This window comes from Acanthochromis polyacanthus, chromosome 9 (assembly GCF_021347895.1).
Source record: "Acanthochromis polyacanthus isolate Apoly-LR-REF ecotype Palm Island chromosome 9, KAUST_Apoly_ChrSc, whole genome shotgun sequence".
In the NCBI taxonomy this organism is placed as follows: Eukaryota; Metazoa; Chordata; class Actinopteri; family Pomacentridae; genus Acanthochromis; species Acanthochromis polyacanthus.
Genome location: NC_067121.1, coordinates 12,014,980 through 12,031,787, shown reverse-complemented (window position 1 = coordinate 12,031,787; position 16,808 = coordinate 12,014,980). Strand labels below are relative to the sequence as shown.

Here is a 16,808-nt window from a genome sequence, read left to right as displayed (position 1 = left end):
ATGCAAAACACAAACACCTGTGTTCAGCACAAGGTCATCTTGTTTGTGGGTACATCTATATTAAATGACCACATTCTATGTTGTCGTGATTTCTGACATGATTTTTTCAAGATTTCAGCCATCAGAAATAATACAACCGAGCAACATTGGTGGAGTACTGCACTCGGAGTGCTTTTTCGTTTTATAAATATGACCGTTTTAATTTGTTTCCATGCTTGTCTGCTTCAGTTGATTTAAACCAAAATCCAGAATTTATGTCACGTGACGGTTGTCGCAGCTGAATCTCTAATGGCTTCATTGTGGTGTCAACAAGTGCAGGAATTTTTTTTCGTTGTTTACGTAATCCGTTTCACTGAAATGGTTCATTTTTGGTGGATTTTTAAATGATTTTGATGAAACATCATGATTGAGAGTAAATAGTGGTTGATGTTTCCAATATCCTTTCAAACCCACTGCCGGGTTTTGGGGAAGAGTTGGGGAAACTTTAAGTAACTTGACAAATCAAACACTTTTCATTCCATTTCTATTTCTCTGGAAACCCATCTCAGTCCAAAAATGAGTAGAAATAGAACGATTATTGGCCTGGCCCATTATTGTGGTCAGTATTTGCCAATTCCGATTACTAGAAAATGATTGATAAATGCGCTACTTCAGGTCTGATTCAGCCTCCTCTCTTGTCTGCCCACTCTGTGGAATCAGAAATATGTCTCTCAAGCAGAAACTGAAAAAATTGAAAAGAAACAAGCCCGTTGTCAAAATCAGGAACTTAGCTTGTCTCACAATGGCCAATGCTATGCTAACAGCTAGCGACTCATTAGAAGGCCACAGATTAACCTAGAGTCTGGAAGATAATAGTGAATACTCTTAAGATCTGGACCTTAGTGGGCAATGAATTTGATAGAACAGTGAAAGATTAAGAAAATAGAGAAGAACAGCAGACGGGGAACTGCAGTCAACAAACTGATCAATCTCATTTGAAAACGTCCTAATTTACTCCACTCCTATTTCTATTTTACACAGTCAGGTATACGTCACCCTTATTATCTCGTTATGAATGACAGGTCTCTGTAGCGTGGGATGCGAAAAAAAATCTAATTAATTACATGACTTTGTAATTAATCGCATTCCGCATTTTTGTCAAACAGCATATTTGACACAATAAGTAATTATTTTCAGTTCAAATAACTTTGGTTGACAGTTGAATCATTAAACAGACATACGTGTATATATTTTGAAATTTGTAAAATTACACAATTTTAAGCCTGGATTTAGTTTGTTTTTTTCACCACTGTATGGCACATACCAAAGCATCAGTAGTTGAAGGATTTTCAAAAAGTAGAAATCACAGATTCATTCTGTTTTCTTAGTTCTGGTCACAAATGGTGTCATATTTACGGTTCTTTTTATTTCAAACAATATTTTTTTCATAAACTGAATAGTTATATTAAGTTATTAAAAGAGAATTTTGGTTTAATTTATTACTCTGTCGAGGCGCCGCCTCTTTGGCAGTGTATAACTTAAACCACAAAAGTGTTTCCTTCTATTTATCCGCTTTTTTCATCTGTCTGCTAATTCACAGATTACTGCAAACTCAAAGAAATCTAGCAATTATATTCAACATTTTACAACTTTTTGTAAACTAAAGCACTTGCATGGTCTTCTAAAGTGGTCTATTATGGGACTGGCTACACCGTTAGCCATTAGTAGGACTGTCATAAGCCAACGTTAGCTCATGGTGTTAACAGCCAACACGTTCATCGCACTGAAGTGATGCAGACCAGACCTATGCTGCAGACCGACTTTAGGTTCCTTACTTTCACCTACTGGGCTGGAGTGTTCCAGTGTTACCGGTGTGCCAACTTAGGGAACTGATGAAGGTGGCGTTAAAAGCATTAATTTATTTACGCGCCATTTCTTCTGTAATTAAATCGAAATTGAAAGCGTTAAAGTCCAGCTAGTTCTCTATCACATGCTGTTCAATACATTACATTTAATGTGTCATCGGTTCCGAAAACACTGGTCATACTACTTTTATTAGCATAAATTGGCCTTCGGAAACCAATATCCGTCGATCCATAAAAATTAGTTAATAATCAAATAGCTGTTAGTTAGAAATCAAATTGAGGTCCTCCATGATCAAAAGAAATAATCACTTTTGATGTTCTGACAAATCTTCATTAGGCGTTCTTTCATGTTTTATTCACCTTTCTATACATTTAAGCAGCATGTTAGACAGACTCTAAGTCTTAATTTACCATGAAGACCGTTTTGCCATCTCCAGGTCCTCCCTCGACCACCATCATCCCTCCCTTCTTCTGCACTCGGTCACAATTGTCACGGCACCAGACAGCAGCTGTGACCGGCCAAAGACTGCCTCTGCAGCGCCCTCCTGGTGAATCTCCTGTTCAGACACCTCTGATGCAACCTTGGCCTCGTCGTCCTCCTGCCAGATGGAGGATAAAAAAATGTTGGCTTGTATCTGATAGGATATATGTCACTCAGGATTGTAAAAGAGCTATGAGTGCTACGAATGAAGATTGCAAGGTGGGATTTCTGTCATTTAGATAAATTGATTGAGTGACTCACCTCCACAAACAGCTTGACAACAGCCATCCAAAGGTCCTCCAGCACAGATTTGCCAAAGTCCTCCAGATTTTTCAGATGTGGCTTCCTTCCACAACGCCTCCCCACTCACATGAGTAACTAAGACAAAAACATCACCGATCAGGACTGAAAATCACACATTGGCTCGATCTAAAATGTATTAAAATAACCTTAAAATGATTAGTTTCAAAAAGAACAATGAACTATTTTAACCCTTTGAACCCAAAACAGCTTCTGAGTGTTTTCTGTCATGTTTTTCCTCACTTTAAGTCCTGCACCGCAAAGCAACAGCATAAAGGAGGAGAGAGAACAGAAGATATCTGCTGTGGAGTATAGCAAAGGCACAACACCACAAAACATAAAGAAGAACAAGAAAAACTGAATATCTATGCTTGATTTTAACAAAAAATTTTAAAACAACTAATACTTTATTACCTACATTCTTACTTTGTTTCCACACGTGTCTCCTATCTGCTTTGGTACTGAAGAGACAGATTTTTTGTTTTTCACAGAAACCTGCACAAACATTTAGGCTTTAGCATATTTTTTAAAATGAAAAATGGAGAATACTATTTAATAAAATATCACAATTTCAAGCCTAAATTGTGTATGTAACATCAAATTACAAACGAGGAGTTCAAGGACTGTTAGAAAGTTGAAAGGAGACAGTTCTGTTTTTACAATTTCTACGCTGATAATGGTGTAATTTTGGTGATTTTTTTTTTTTTTTTTTTTTAACAGATAACATGCTTTTAAAACTCACTAGTGTGTTCTGGGGTTCAGAGGGTTAAATTCATGGCTTCACTGCCAGACAGGTGACTGGGATGGCTTACTTTTCAGTCACCTTCACATCACTTTCCAAGAGTCTTTTCTTCAGAGAGGCCATTTAGACTCTGCGTTCTTTGATTCAGCAGCAAATACGATCTCCAAGCCACAGGAACTGATCTGGAACAGCAGAAGCCAGGGTCAACAACACCTTCACCGTATCCTACGAGCCCCATTATTGACATCAATTTTACGAACAAATTTAAAACGCATACTTGACGACGTTTGATCTCTGAAGTAGCAGAACATTCGCTGGTTTGCTACTTCGGGGTAAAGAGCCTCAAATTGACGGATCTCCATCTCTGTGATGGACAGACCTTCTGGAGCCGAAGCCAGCTGCAAACAGAGAATGAAATCTGTCTCATTTCACTGTTTTAGGAGAACAATTTCAGTAAACTCAGCATCTTACAGTTTTTCCTCAATTGATAAGACACTAAATTCCACTCAACACAGCCACCAACTGACTGCACACATTCCTCAAAAACAGGTCTCTCTTGTCAAAACCTTGAACACTATTCATGGTTTGCACAGAGTTTTGAAAACTCTTTCACTCTTTTTGAAAAACACATTCTTCACTCGTAGCACACATTTTTCGAAAAGTGAACATGAAGCAGAATTGGGGCACTGTTCCAACACTGCTGTCACAATTAAGACAACAGGTCAAAACTGAAAACACTTTTGCCAGTGAAGTGCACACTATAAAACCTGCTGGGAAACAGAATTAGCTGTTCAGAATGCAATCTGTTGTTGAGGTCAGCAGATGATTAAGATGTTGCATGAAGTAAATGGTTTCAGGTTTATTGTGGTTTACTTTACATGGGATGTAAATGTCGTTTGTCATTTCAGTGACATGTCTATACTGGAACAATACAAGCAGTCAGAAATGTTTTGAGATACTATAAAAAAAATGCAATGCATTATTCTGGTTCACAAGTGCTGGTAAATTACAGAAAGTGTACATGACTGACATTTTCTGTGTTTTGTGTGCGTTTGTTCCAGAGAGTTTTTCAGTTCGATTCTAATGATAGGCCACATGAATACATGTGGGACAACGTTAGCTTTCACAGAGGACTATTAATTCGGGAATGGTTCAGTATGAACCCTCAAGTTATTGTGGTTTTTCTGCTGCCATATTCTCCCTTTCTGAATCCTATAGAAGAATTCTTCTCTACATGGAGGTGGAAGGTATGTGAGCGGCAGCCATACTTTGGGAAAATCTCTTGCAATCAATGGTCTTGGCATGTGGTGATGTTTCTGCTGATGCAAGTCAGGGCTGGATCAGACACACAAGGTCTTTCTTTCCATGTTGCCTGGCCAGAGAAAACATAGCTTGTGATGTTGATGAGGTCCTGTGGGCTGACCAGGCTGAAAGAATTGATGCAGACGTGGTGTAAATATCTGCATACTGTACTGTGTACAGTACTGTGCTGTAATTTTTTTTGTCTACATTGTTTTATTTTGTAATCTACAGTCTGGCACTGCAATGGCCTCGCTCAGATTCATTTATAGGATGCATTTGTGTTTAAGTTGTCACTTTGAGGACTGTCATTTATTTACACTTCATGTGAAAATACAATGAGAGGAATGTTTGTACTCAGCAGTACAGTGTCCTAGTTTTGCTTTGTGTGTCTAATTTTGACAACAAAGTTCAAAGTTTGACAATGAAGTGCACATTTGACACAAGTGTGCAGTCCTTTGCGAACTGTGTCCTAATAAAGAAATAGTGAGCAATGTTTGCTGTGTGTGCTATTTTTCAGGAACAGTGTCTTATCAATAGAGAAAAACTGTAAAAAGCAGTCTGGATGTTATCTGTTGCCCAAAATATATGATAGAATACTAGCTGCACTTGTTGCTGACATTTCTACCTTTAAATAATGATCTTGTGGCAGGTTCTCTTTAAGGATCGCTAAACTTTGATGATGTAATATCTGACTGGTTTCACAATAGTACATTACAGAAACTTACATATGAAGCTGTAACTATCAGTATTTGCTGATTATTTTGTTGATTGATAACTTTGTTTGATACACAAAATGTCAGGAAACAGTACTAAAACCTAAGGTAATGTCTCCAGATATCTTCTTTCATCAAACCAACAATATAAAACCAAACGATCAGCTATTTTAAATTATGTCAAATGGAGGACAGTAGCACATCCTCATAACTAATATGATGACACTAAGGTGATGACATTTTGACTAAAAAAATGATTAAAAATGATGTATCAAAAACGTTAAAAATTAACTGTCGCTCCATTTAGGAGCGACAGTTAAATTAGATTCTAAAAATGTTATACTGTTGTTATTGTGGGTTGCAGGTAGAAGTTAAATGATTTATTGGTCCTTCAACACTTTAATTTGCTCTTCTTCTGTAATCTTTAATTCTATTAACATATTATTCTATTGTGTTGAGACAATACATTTAATCTTGAATTCATTTCATCCTGATATTAACATTTTTACACTGGACTTAGATTATTTATACTTTAATATTGTTAATACCAGCAATTTTGCACCTCTATTGTAAATATCAGCCAAATAGTAGACATGACACAAGACATCTTGAAAGGAAATAATTAACCCGCATTCAATCAACAAAGCTTAATGGAAAAGAAGAGAATAAGCTCTGCAGAGGTCTAAAACTTCAGCTTATATCTTTTATTTAAAATATTTATTATGTATAATGAATTCAATAACGATTTTTATTCCTTGTGTCAATCTTTTCATTTCATGCTCAACTAATGTACTTTGTAAAGGCTGCTTAGACAAAAGTGCTGTGAATTTACCAAAAATTATCCTTGTGATGTTAATAATTTTGACAGATAATGATTGTTTTTAGGTATTTTATCTATCTTATTCCATTTCATTGTAGGAAATGAAGAATGTAATTATAATTTCAATGTAAGAAGTTTTCTTTGAATAATCTTCCGTTTGTTCTGAACTTTTTTTTTTTTTAGAGAGATTTCAATCCCAACTTCAATAAAAACAGTTTTCTGGATGTAAGCATTGGGTGCTTTTACACAGCTTTACCAATATATGCTCTGATTCTGTCTTACCCAGCTGTACTGCGGCAGGTCAGGGAGGTCGGGTTTGGGGGGCGCCATGCCGTACCGCTCCCCCAGGATCCCCACCAGCATCTGGCAGCGGACAAACCTCCGACAGGCCACAGCTGGGCAGCTCGCTCCGACTCCTCCTCCGTCACGCCCCAGCGCAGCTCCACCTCCTGTAGGTGGAGGCGGTGTTGAGCAGCCCGCCGTCGGAGCTCCGGGAAGACGCTCTGCACCAGGACATCACGCTCAGAGTGCATGTCCCTGAAGGTGGAGGAGATGAAGACTCGGACACCTCGCCACCTGAGGACGGAGCAATTAACTAATAAGGAAATAAAACATTCTGGACAGTAGGTCATTAGCTGCAAACATCCTAAACCGAGGGGTCAAGTTAGAAAATTGCTCAGAACTTTACCTCAGTTTTGGACTTGCTGGTATTGAGACAATATTGTTTGTGGTCTCAGGTTCTTTTGCTCCCGGTAGTGGCGGGATGCTGTACATTTTGTCCAAATGCTCCACATGATCCAGCAGCCTGGAAGACCCTCGTTCTACCACAAACCTATGAGATGAGACAAGACATAAGACAAGAGAGAAGACATAAGGCAAGGCACAGGACATGAGACAAGACCAGACATAAGACAAGACAAGACATAAGTCAAGACATGACACAAGACAAGAGACAAGACATTATACAAGGCATAAGACGAGACAAGACATACGACAGGATATGACATAAGACAAGACAAGACATAACAAGAGACAAGACAAAAAAAGACATAGGCAAGACACAAGATAAGACAAGACAAAACATGAGATGAGACAAGACAAAAGACCATACACAAGACAAGGCATGAGATACAATAAGGTAAGACTTTATTAATACCTGGTCATATAGTTAAAAGAAACAGTTTCACATATTGATAAAATGGTATTTGCTTTGTTCTCCTGCAGGTACTCTCACACCTGCAGGAGAACATGCACATATGACCAGCTAGCTTAGCTTAGTATTAATGCAGGCATGCCCATTCTCTTCAAGAAGGTCATTTTCTGAAGGTCATAATTTTACAGTTGGTACAGAAAGTTTTCAGACTGCTTTAATTTTCACTCAGTTCGGTGTGTCAAATATAACTTTACATCACTTTAACTAACACATTTTTTCACACTGATCAACTCTCAAAACTGATAATCACAAGGAAATGTTCACTGAAATCTTTCGGGCTTATATTAAAGATTTTTAATAGCTTGAAACAAATTGCATTGCTGATAGAAATGACACTGTGATTGCTGCCACTTTTTGTTTCATTTGTACAATTAAAGCTACAGCAATATAAAGTCTGCAAAAAGTCAAGTGTTGCCTGTCCTTCTAAACAATTTCAAAAATATTGTTGGTTATGTGTTATTCTGTGCTGAGCGCTGTAACGGTCTGTTTCTACAGTTAGTCAAACAAATTATGGAGATGTGGATGGATTTTCTCATGTTCAAAGTGTGCCATACTGGCCATCAAGCTAAGTGAAACTTTAGACTCCTGCTTCTTATTTATAAGAGCAGATATGAAAATAGCATTGGTGCTCTCCTCTCACGACAAGGAAGAAGATAATCCTACAGCCTAAAATTATGAATTAACAAAAGTAAAATACAATCCTACCATTGCCAGTTTACCATAAGGCTTTAGGTTGCAGCATTTTTCACATTTGTATAAATAAGCTCCATTATCTTTGTAATGAAAATCAACAATCATGCATTTTACCTCAGCATTTGGTCACTGAAGCCTGCCAGCGTCACCCAGTTCCTGTCAGAGCCGTTTTTGGAGTCTCTGTGTCCACTTAACACAACAGCAAATACATTCAGGATGAGAGAAACAGAAACAAGACTGACAAATACATCCATTCACCAGCACATTTCTAAAAATTACCCCCCACCCCCATTAGTGATCTGGACAGAACAGCACACATGTTGGATAAAATGACAAATTACCTATCTGCCAAGCCGATGTTCACGACCAACGCTTTGTTGTTTATTTCATTCTTGTACAGCTTGATATTCGACACCAGGCTCTGATTAATCCAGTAGTCAGTCAGTATGATGAAGTTGTCCACCTGAGACACAAAAATATTTTGGGAAAGAAGCCTGTACTTTCATCTGCAGCAGTGACTCCCCAACCAGAGATACTTGTACCCTGCAAGCAAGTATTTCTGCAGTTTTTCACAGGGGTAAAAGATGATCTTAACTCATCTTAAACAACGTGAACTTAAAATTTAAATTTAAAACCAAAACTGCACTGAAACATAAAAACCAGAAACGAGTTAGAAAAGCAAAGAATAAACCGAAATTAGAAATCAAGTGAAAACTAGGATTATTTTACATTAGTCTTAGCTACTTACAGCCCATTCTGTAGAGCATAATAGTCCCACTAATCATTATCTGTGATGGTTGTAAGATCTGCACTTACAGACTCCTCAACTGATTTTTAACCTCTTCTAACTCTTGTGACATAAAACTCTTGGTAGATATTGTGTTAAAAAAAAAAAAAAAAAAAATCACAGCTATACGTGCAATAATAATATCCTGCTGGAACATCTGTTTATTCATTCTATATGCGAGTTGTTGGGTATTAATGCTTTTATCGCTGTATCTTGTATTCTTTTTGTACCACCCAGAGGAATTGCTTAAAAAAAAAAAAATCATTATACACCGCCTTTTTGTTGAGTAGATCTAGTAGACAAGGTTGTCCCCCATCTACTGCGCTCTTTGTTCTTGTCATGAAGCCTTTAGCAGAGCCAATCAGAGAAGATGCAGACATAAAAGGCTTTAAAGTGGGACCCACAACCCACAAAATTAACCTTCTGGTGGATTATATAATTCTTTTATTTGACAAACCCATTTGATTCCCTTGCTAAATTAAAGACACTCCTGGATATTTTTGGGATGGTTTCAAGGTATATAGTCAATTGTAAAAAAAAAAAAAAGTGAAATTATCCCACTGACAAAATTTGATTATAGTGAATACCAGCACAGAAATACATTCAAATGGGCCCCAAATGTGGTGAGATACCTTGGAATCATGGTTGATAATAATCTTAAAAACTTGTATAAATTTAATTTACCTGCATTGAGCAATGAAATAATAATGGAATTGCAGAAATGGACAAATTTGCCTATCACCCTGCTTGGCCAAATAAATAGTGCAAAAATGAATATATTACCACTATTACAATACTTTTTCCAGTCCTTACCTATTCCAGTACCAGAAAGTTTCTTTAAAACACTTTAACATATTCAAAAGTTCATATGATATGGTAAGACTCCCAGGGTTTCTGTGGAGAAACTTACATGCGATTATAAACTGGGCGGTCTTCAAGTGCCTAGTTTTAAAAAGTGTTGTTTTGGGTGCTCAAATTCAACTTTTATCTTTTCTTTTTGAAAAGCAAAGTGTTCCCCTCCTGGACCTGTATTGCAATGTACGCTTTTAAAGAGACTGTGCTTTTATAAATGGACCCCAAGGACTATAACCACTAGAATGTTTTGACACATTTTATTAAAATACGGCATGAGGTCCATAAATGTCTTGGACTAGAAACTAGACTCTCACCTAAAACACCTCTGAGACAGAACGACTCATACCCATGACTCTGGATATCAGGATTCTGGAAGTGTGGCACCAGAAAGGAATTCACTATTTGGAGGACTTTTATGATAACCGATCTGGAGAGAGATGGGAGTCAAGAGTTGAATATAATGATTGATGCAGTCTTTTGGTTGTGCCAAGAAGTTTGTCGGCCACTACTAATGCAAGATACTGATCGATCCATTATAACTTCTTTCACCAACTCTATATTACGCCACAGAGATTGCATAGACATAAACCTGAGCTATCAGACATGTTTCAGATGTGGTTCAGAGTGGGGCTTGTTTTTGCATTGCACGTGGTCATGTATAAAACTTAGTATTTTTTGGCGCAAATTTAGCGACAGTATGACAAAATTTGCAGGATTTGCCTTCTCATTGCACCCACAAATTTGCCTACTGGGGAGCCTTATAACCATTAAAACACATTTTAAGAACTGTCAAAACAGATTTTTTGAGATGGCTTTATGCACTGCCAGGAAGTGTCTAGCGGTGACATGGAAGTCTAGCTCCCATCTCCCCATAGCTAAGCGAGATGGCCAATGGGAATGAAAAGCTGTATTCCACTCCAAAAGATTACGTACACTCTAACAAACGAATACACCACTTTTCTGAAGATTTGACACTCTGCCAGCACCTTTATCAGACTTCTTACAAAAACAATACTAAATTGATACACCACAAGTCAACTGCATAAGCCAGGATTACTTGCACCACCTCTTACTTTCTATTCTATTTTTTTCCCATTACTTTGATTATCACCTACAAGTTTTGTCTTAGGTACTCTTTTAGTTTGTATGTGTAAGGGGTGTGGGGTGGTCTTTTGTATTCTCTATTTTGTTAATTTGAAAATTTAAAAATAAAATATTTTTAAAAAAAATCATTATACAGCTTTGCAATTACAATAAAGACATTCAATTCTATGCAGATGACTGATTATTGTACACTAAGTTTGAGGAGCCTTAACCTGATATAATAGAAGGCACCAATTATCCACATAGTGCATGAAAGGGCATTGGGGTACATCCTCGAATTAAAAAGATTTGAAATGCTGCCTATCATTCTGCTATAGGAGAAAAAAAAAATTAAAAGATGATGGAAGGAAAGTAGCAATTTGCCTGCAAGGAGTGGCCAAAGCCAGGCTTAGACCTCCAGTCTACATCTAGCAAGTCAGACTATTTTCTCATAGACTTCCATACAATGTAAGCTTCTTTTGAAACCATCTTTCATCCCATGTTGACTGTTTGAAAGACTGCAGAGCCATAGGCTATGTCCTCCATCTGTATTTACAGATGGAAATTAGCTTGAAGCTAAATCTGGTGCAACCATCTTTTTAATGTAACTGCACACTGTCCTTTTACAAATAAACTTGAAACTAACTAACTGTGTTTTATATACACAATATACGTGATTATGGTTGCAGAACTGTAAGAAAACACAGTTCAGACAGACTTGAATGGTAATTAAGTGATAGCAAACGACACATGCAAATGAACCAACCTTGTTTTTCTTGGTGAATGTTCTGTAATAGTAGCTGGTGTCTTCGGCATCATCATTTTCCTCTAGTGACTGTGAAAGAATTACTAATGAATGACTTCACTTCTATCAAATCGCAAAGCTTGAGCTGTGTGAGAAGTTAAAAACACAATTTAAATCACTTCTTATTACACAAAACACAACAAGATGACTGTACAGAAAAATCCTGACCTGCATTTGCTTGACCACAGTTCTGACGTTCTCCAAAAGGCTGTCAGACTTTAGTACGGACTCCTCATAGTAATTATATTTGGTTAAGCAGAGCAGACAATCCTCTGCACTGCTCCTGATCATCAGAGCAAGCAAAGCTCCCACTTCCTTAAACTGTGAGGAATTAGAAAGGATAGCTGATTCAGATATGTGTCACACACCAGTCTTCTTCTGTGTTATCAGAGAAAAGGCACTTACAGAAGGAGTCAGTTTGTCAAGTTTTTCCTCATAATTCCTCCTGCGTCCCCTGGTCTTGTCTTCTTCCTCCTCGATGGGTTTTTCCTCCGGCTCTGGAGGGAGGCAGAAGTCCTGTTTCCGACTCCAGGACGCATCATTACCCATAGTGGCGTTGAGCAGGATGACGGTTCGTCCAGGCAGCGGCGGTACGTTGTAGCGACAGGAGATCTGAACCGCCGTCTCCAGGGCTTTGCAGTAGCGATCCAGCAGGTCGACAGAGTAGAGTCTCTGACTGAAAGCACAGATGAAGAGAGTTCAATTGTTCCAGTCCATGCAGGTGTGAATCTTAAACTTAACTGACCACATACATGCTCCATCGGAGCTACAAGCCGTTTATTGTGATGATTTTCCACTTCCTTGAGCTTACATAACAGGCTTATCAGTAGTTGAGCTACATCTTTTATATTCTGCATTTGTATTTTGTCTACATTGCTCAAGCATATTCACCAGAGAGTTGTACTACAAAGCACGACCAGTGGGAAGATTGAACCTAAAGCTTAAATTTTAAGTGCCACAAAAGGTGATAATGGTTTCTTATGCTTCATAGCTAACTTGGTCTGGAGGAGATTCTGTTCAGAGTTGAGGATTTAAATCGGCTGTAACCAACTCTTTTCCTGCCCGTTCTCACCTAAGAAAATATGCTGTATCTGCAAAACCTGTTGAGCTGTATGTTAGTAATTCTATTGAATAAAGTTGAGCAGTTCCAGTGCTACACATGTTTTCATTGTGTGGCCACAGAACCCCACAAGCAGAAAAGGGTTTTTAAACTCTGTCCACTCAAACAAACTTGTTCTGCAAGACTGAACAACATGCCACACAATTGGTCCATTTTATGCAGAAGAAGAGTCACATGATGCGTTAAACATACTCCCTTTTAAGTGAACGTGCATAGAATCTGAAGAAGAAAATCTGGTTAATAAAGAAAGCTAATAATTACTGTCTAATCCCCGTCATCTCTGTTTTAGGTTTTAAGCCGACTTACACAAAGAAAGCCAGACTACGTCACACTTGCTTCACCACACATCTCTCATTTTAAACAGCTGTTGTAGAGTTTTGTGTCCTGTACTACCCCCGACTGGTTAGTGGAGATTTCCGTAGAGTTAATTAGTCCTCGTGAAGAGCTGAGTACTACTGCTTCTCCTGCTGCAGTTTATCTATTTAAAAAAAAAAAAAATCAATTGGGTGATAAAAAAAAAAAAAATAGATGACAAAAAATAATAATAGAAAAAGAAATAAAAATATCGCTACCGTTTCTCCCCCTGCAGTTTAGCTCGCCACGTTGCCTGTCTGTAAGCATTTTGTTTTTTTGGCATTTTTCAGTCACAGAAACTAAATATAGCTGCTGCGCTTTTGTTATGACAAAAAAAAAAAAAAACAGATAACACGTGAAGCCCTAGAATTTAGTTAATTGGTAGCTAGAATAGTTATGATTTAATATTTTCTGTTTAGTGTGTTCTTTTGGTTATTTTCTGATTTCTGTTCTGCAATTTGTGCTTTTGTTGCAGTTTTACAAATAAATTCAGATTTTTCATTGAACCTTGAGTTTTTGCAGACAGTATACGGTTAACGGCCTGTCTACCTGTGGAATACATTCAACTCATAGGGAGGACAGTACAACCATTATTGCTGCTCCTTAAGATAGAACATAAATGCATGAACTCAAAGCTCTACAAAGAGACACCGTTTGATAAACCAAGCCAAAACTGCAAAAAAAGTGAAAATTCAGAAAATATGCAAGGAAAACAAACATCAGCAACTCAGAAATCCCCTACTTGGCCTTTAAGAGCTGGTTCTTCTTCATTCGGTACAATCGGTAGATTGAGGGAACGCCGAGCGTCACCCTCATCCTGCTCCTGGTCGTCGTTTCCCAGTCCTGACGCTTGAACCGTCTGCTCTTAGGCATCCTCTTCAGGATTCCCTGCAGGATCTCTTTGACAGACGGCATCTTCTGCTGCGACTCCGAGGCTGGAGGACAAAGAGGTAAACAAGAGGTGGCCTTTGTGTCAATGTTCAATCTATGCAGGGTCAGGTTTTGTTATAATAATAACATTAATAACCTTATTTATGGAGTACCTTTTTAGAATAGAGTTTACAAAGTGCTTTACAGATAGGACAAAAAAGAAAGTAAGGATAATCAGGCAAACCATTAAGCAACAGAAGGTTGGTCAGTTCAAACATGGTAAAAGATTCTTAAAATAAATAATACAAGGCCACATCCAAGTAAAGGAAAGAACAAGCAGAATAAAAGAATAATAGATAATAGAGGACAAAACCATAAACACAAGGCTAAAGTAATAGTACATAGGTAAAATAAATACATAAGCACATAAATAAATGGTAAAAGAGATTAAAATGAACAACAAAATAAGTAAATAATATCTTTTGGCATGTACTAGAATATATTTATATGATTTAATGTTTTAAAAAAACACTATTGTACACCGTACATTCCATCCCTTTAAAGTTTTTTATATGTGGGACCACGGATAGAAATTAGCCTCGTGCTAAATCTGGCATATTTACTGCAACCTTGTGGAAACTATGATGAGATTGTTCATTAACATGCAGTGTCCCATCTAAATAAACAAATAAAATAAATAAAGTCCAGTCTGCGCCGATTGATCAGCTGGCCCAATAAGAGCAAGGTAACATTGGTAATATGCTGTAATCTTAGATACACATCTAAGGTTACAGTGAGTATAGAGATGTAGCCCTAGCAGAAGTGGCTCTAGTGAGAAAACAATGGCGAGGAAGCTGCTCATTCTTTGTTTGACCTTGTTCCAACCTAGTTGCCTGGCAGCCGTTATGCAAACGTGTTACACTGATGTAAATAAGCAACGGAATAAATGCCTGGACTTCAAACAAGTCATTTGTGGCAGTTAAGGGACAGAGTTTTCTGTGTAATGCCTCCTTTCAGTTTGTAGGTTTGCAGGCATGTACAAAAAAAAAAAAAAGCTGCAACACTGAAAAATAAGTTTAAAAAAAAAAAACCCTGGCACAGGAGCTGAATTCATCCCTACTTGAAAATTAGCGTTAACCAAAGCTACTCGATGCATCTCACCGAGGCTGTGGAGCTCCATGATGACTTTGTAGGCAGCGAGGAATCTGAAGGGAAACTGCCGGCTCTGAATAACTGCTTTCTGCAAATACAGCAAAAAGCATAAGGTTATACAGAAAACTGTACGTTGAGGGTGAAATCACAAAAGGAACGAAGTAGGAAGCAAGTTTACTGACCTTATCGGTGAGTCTGCCGAGGATCTTTTTGTGATGAGCCTCGCTGATGCCCATGACGATCATGTTCCTCAGGTTCCTCAGCATTGCCATGAAGGGAAGAGACTTATTGTCTGCACAGTGGAGACAATATCAGTCAGTGTGTGATCTTGGACATGTTGGTGTTGGAGTATCTGAAACTTCGTGTTTTTCTTATGTCTCATTTAAAGTGCTGGATTTGAATTACATTTTAATATTTAACTACGAGGTGGAAAATGTGATGGACTGAATCTCTGAACCAGATGGGAAATTGCATTGCAGTAAAGAAACAATATTTAAATAAAAGATGACATGTCCTTTTGTGATCGCTGTCTCATCTTTTCCTCACTCAGCAGTGATTAAAGGGGCCTAGCAAGCCTGTGCATGTTTGATGACAAGCTGATGCTTCCGTGTTGTGTTTTTCTGCAGACCTATGAGCTTTTCCCAGGTTGCAGCCTTGTTGCCCTCCAGACTGAGCAGACGTTCCCACGTTTCCGGCTCTTTGAGCTTCATTCGTTGTCCAGCTCTCTCCCTGTCCCAGTCGCCCTTTATCCCACTTTTAGTGAACGCTGTCTGGTCAGCAGGATACCTGGGAAAAAACAAAACCAAAGCATTTTTTCCAAATGTGAACACTTTGTCTTTTCCATTTCCATTACTCCCTCTGTTTCTCCATGTTTTTATCGTAATAACAATAGATTTTGTTGAATAGTGCTATTCTGGGCACTCAAAGACATTTTACAGGCAGAAAATAAAAGCAAAAACAGTCAAAAGAGAACAGGTATGAAAGCATAGAACACAAACATTAAAAACAATTTTAAAAAGGTGTATTTTTATGCGAGATTTAAATGTGTGGAGGTCTGAGCAATCTCGCATGTGTAGTCAACTGTTACGAGAATGAATGAATGATTTCTGCCTGAAGGACAGTAAATGAACAGTTTTTTTTCTTAATGAGAGTCTTTGATTTGGTTCAAAAAAGGCTCCGTGACAAAGAAATCATAGTTCTTAGCTGCATATTTTTATTTTCCTAAAAATTTTGAGCTATTTTTTGCTTTATATGCACAAGATATATAAGGGTTTCTACTGCAAAAACTTCAGGAACACTTCATGAGCAGCATACTAGAATTTAATACCTGGTTTATGACACAATGGAATACTGTGCTAACAACGTTTAAGTATTTATTGACATTTCTGAGGAAACATTCATTAGTAAATGTTAATATATAACAGATAATGAGTGGGATGGTGACACTATGATATGACTAAAAACAAACTTATCTTCATAGAAATTATTTTTAGACATATTATACATGTGTACACTGTTGCACATTAATGAGCACTTAAATTGTTCTACCTGCTCAGGACAACATAATTAAACTTAATTATATAAGATTAACTAGAGCACAAGATATGGATAAAGTGCCGCCGAGTTTCCACCATCACAGAAAAATTAGGAGTTCTGGAGTAAACATAACGAGAC

At 37.7% G+C, this 16,808-nt stretch overlaps 1 protein-coding gene and 1 long non-coding RNA gene across 2 annotated transcripts in view; both read right to left on the bottom strand.

Annotated features, from left to right (window-relative positions):
* The window catches only part of tep1 (telomerase-associated protein 1), a 61,076-nt gene that overhangs the window by 36,790 nt on the left and 7,478 nt on the right, over positions 1–16,808 (bottom strand). The window contains 20 exon segments of the mRNA XM_051953431.1: positions 2,256–2,326; positions 2,329–2,443; positions 2,587–2,672; positions 2,675–2,703; positions 3,438–3,492; positions 3,495–3,524; positions 3,527–3,549; positions 3,650–3,765; positions 6,485–6,592; positions 6,595–6,778; positions 6,891–7,034; positions 8,223–8,297; positions 8,450–8,571; positions 11,600–11,668; positions 11,807–11,959; positions 12,044–12,314; positions 13,855–14,047; positions 15,144–15,222; positions 15,317–15,426; positions 15,763–15,922. Of these exon segments, the coding sequence (XP_051809391.1) occupies positions 2,256–2,326; positions 2,329–2,443; positions 2,587–2,672; positions 2,675–2,703; positions 3,438–3,492; positions 3,495–3,524; positions 3,527–3,549; positions 3,650–3,765; positions 6,485–6,592; positions 6,595–6,778; positions 6,891–7,034; positions 8,223–8,297; positions 8,450–8,571; positions 11,600–11,668; positions 11,807–11,959; positions 12,044–12,314; positions 13,855–14,047; positions 15,144–15,222; positions 15,317–15,426; positions 15,763–15,922 (2,193 nt within the window).
* LOC127535439 (uncharacterized) lies at positions 8,999–11,595 on the bottom strand. The gene is made up of 2 exons (XR_007944293.1): positions 11,484–11,595; positions 8,999–11,373 (listed from the first exon to the last, which is right to left on the bottom strand). It is a non-coding gene; the product is annotated as an uncharacterized LOC127535439 (long non-coding RNA).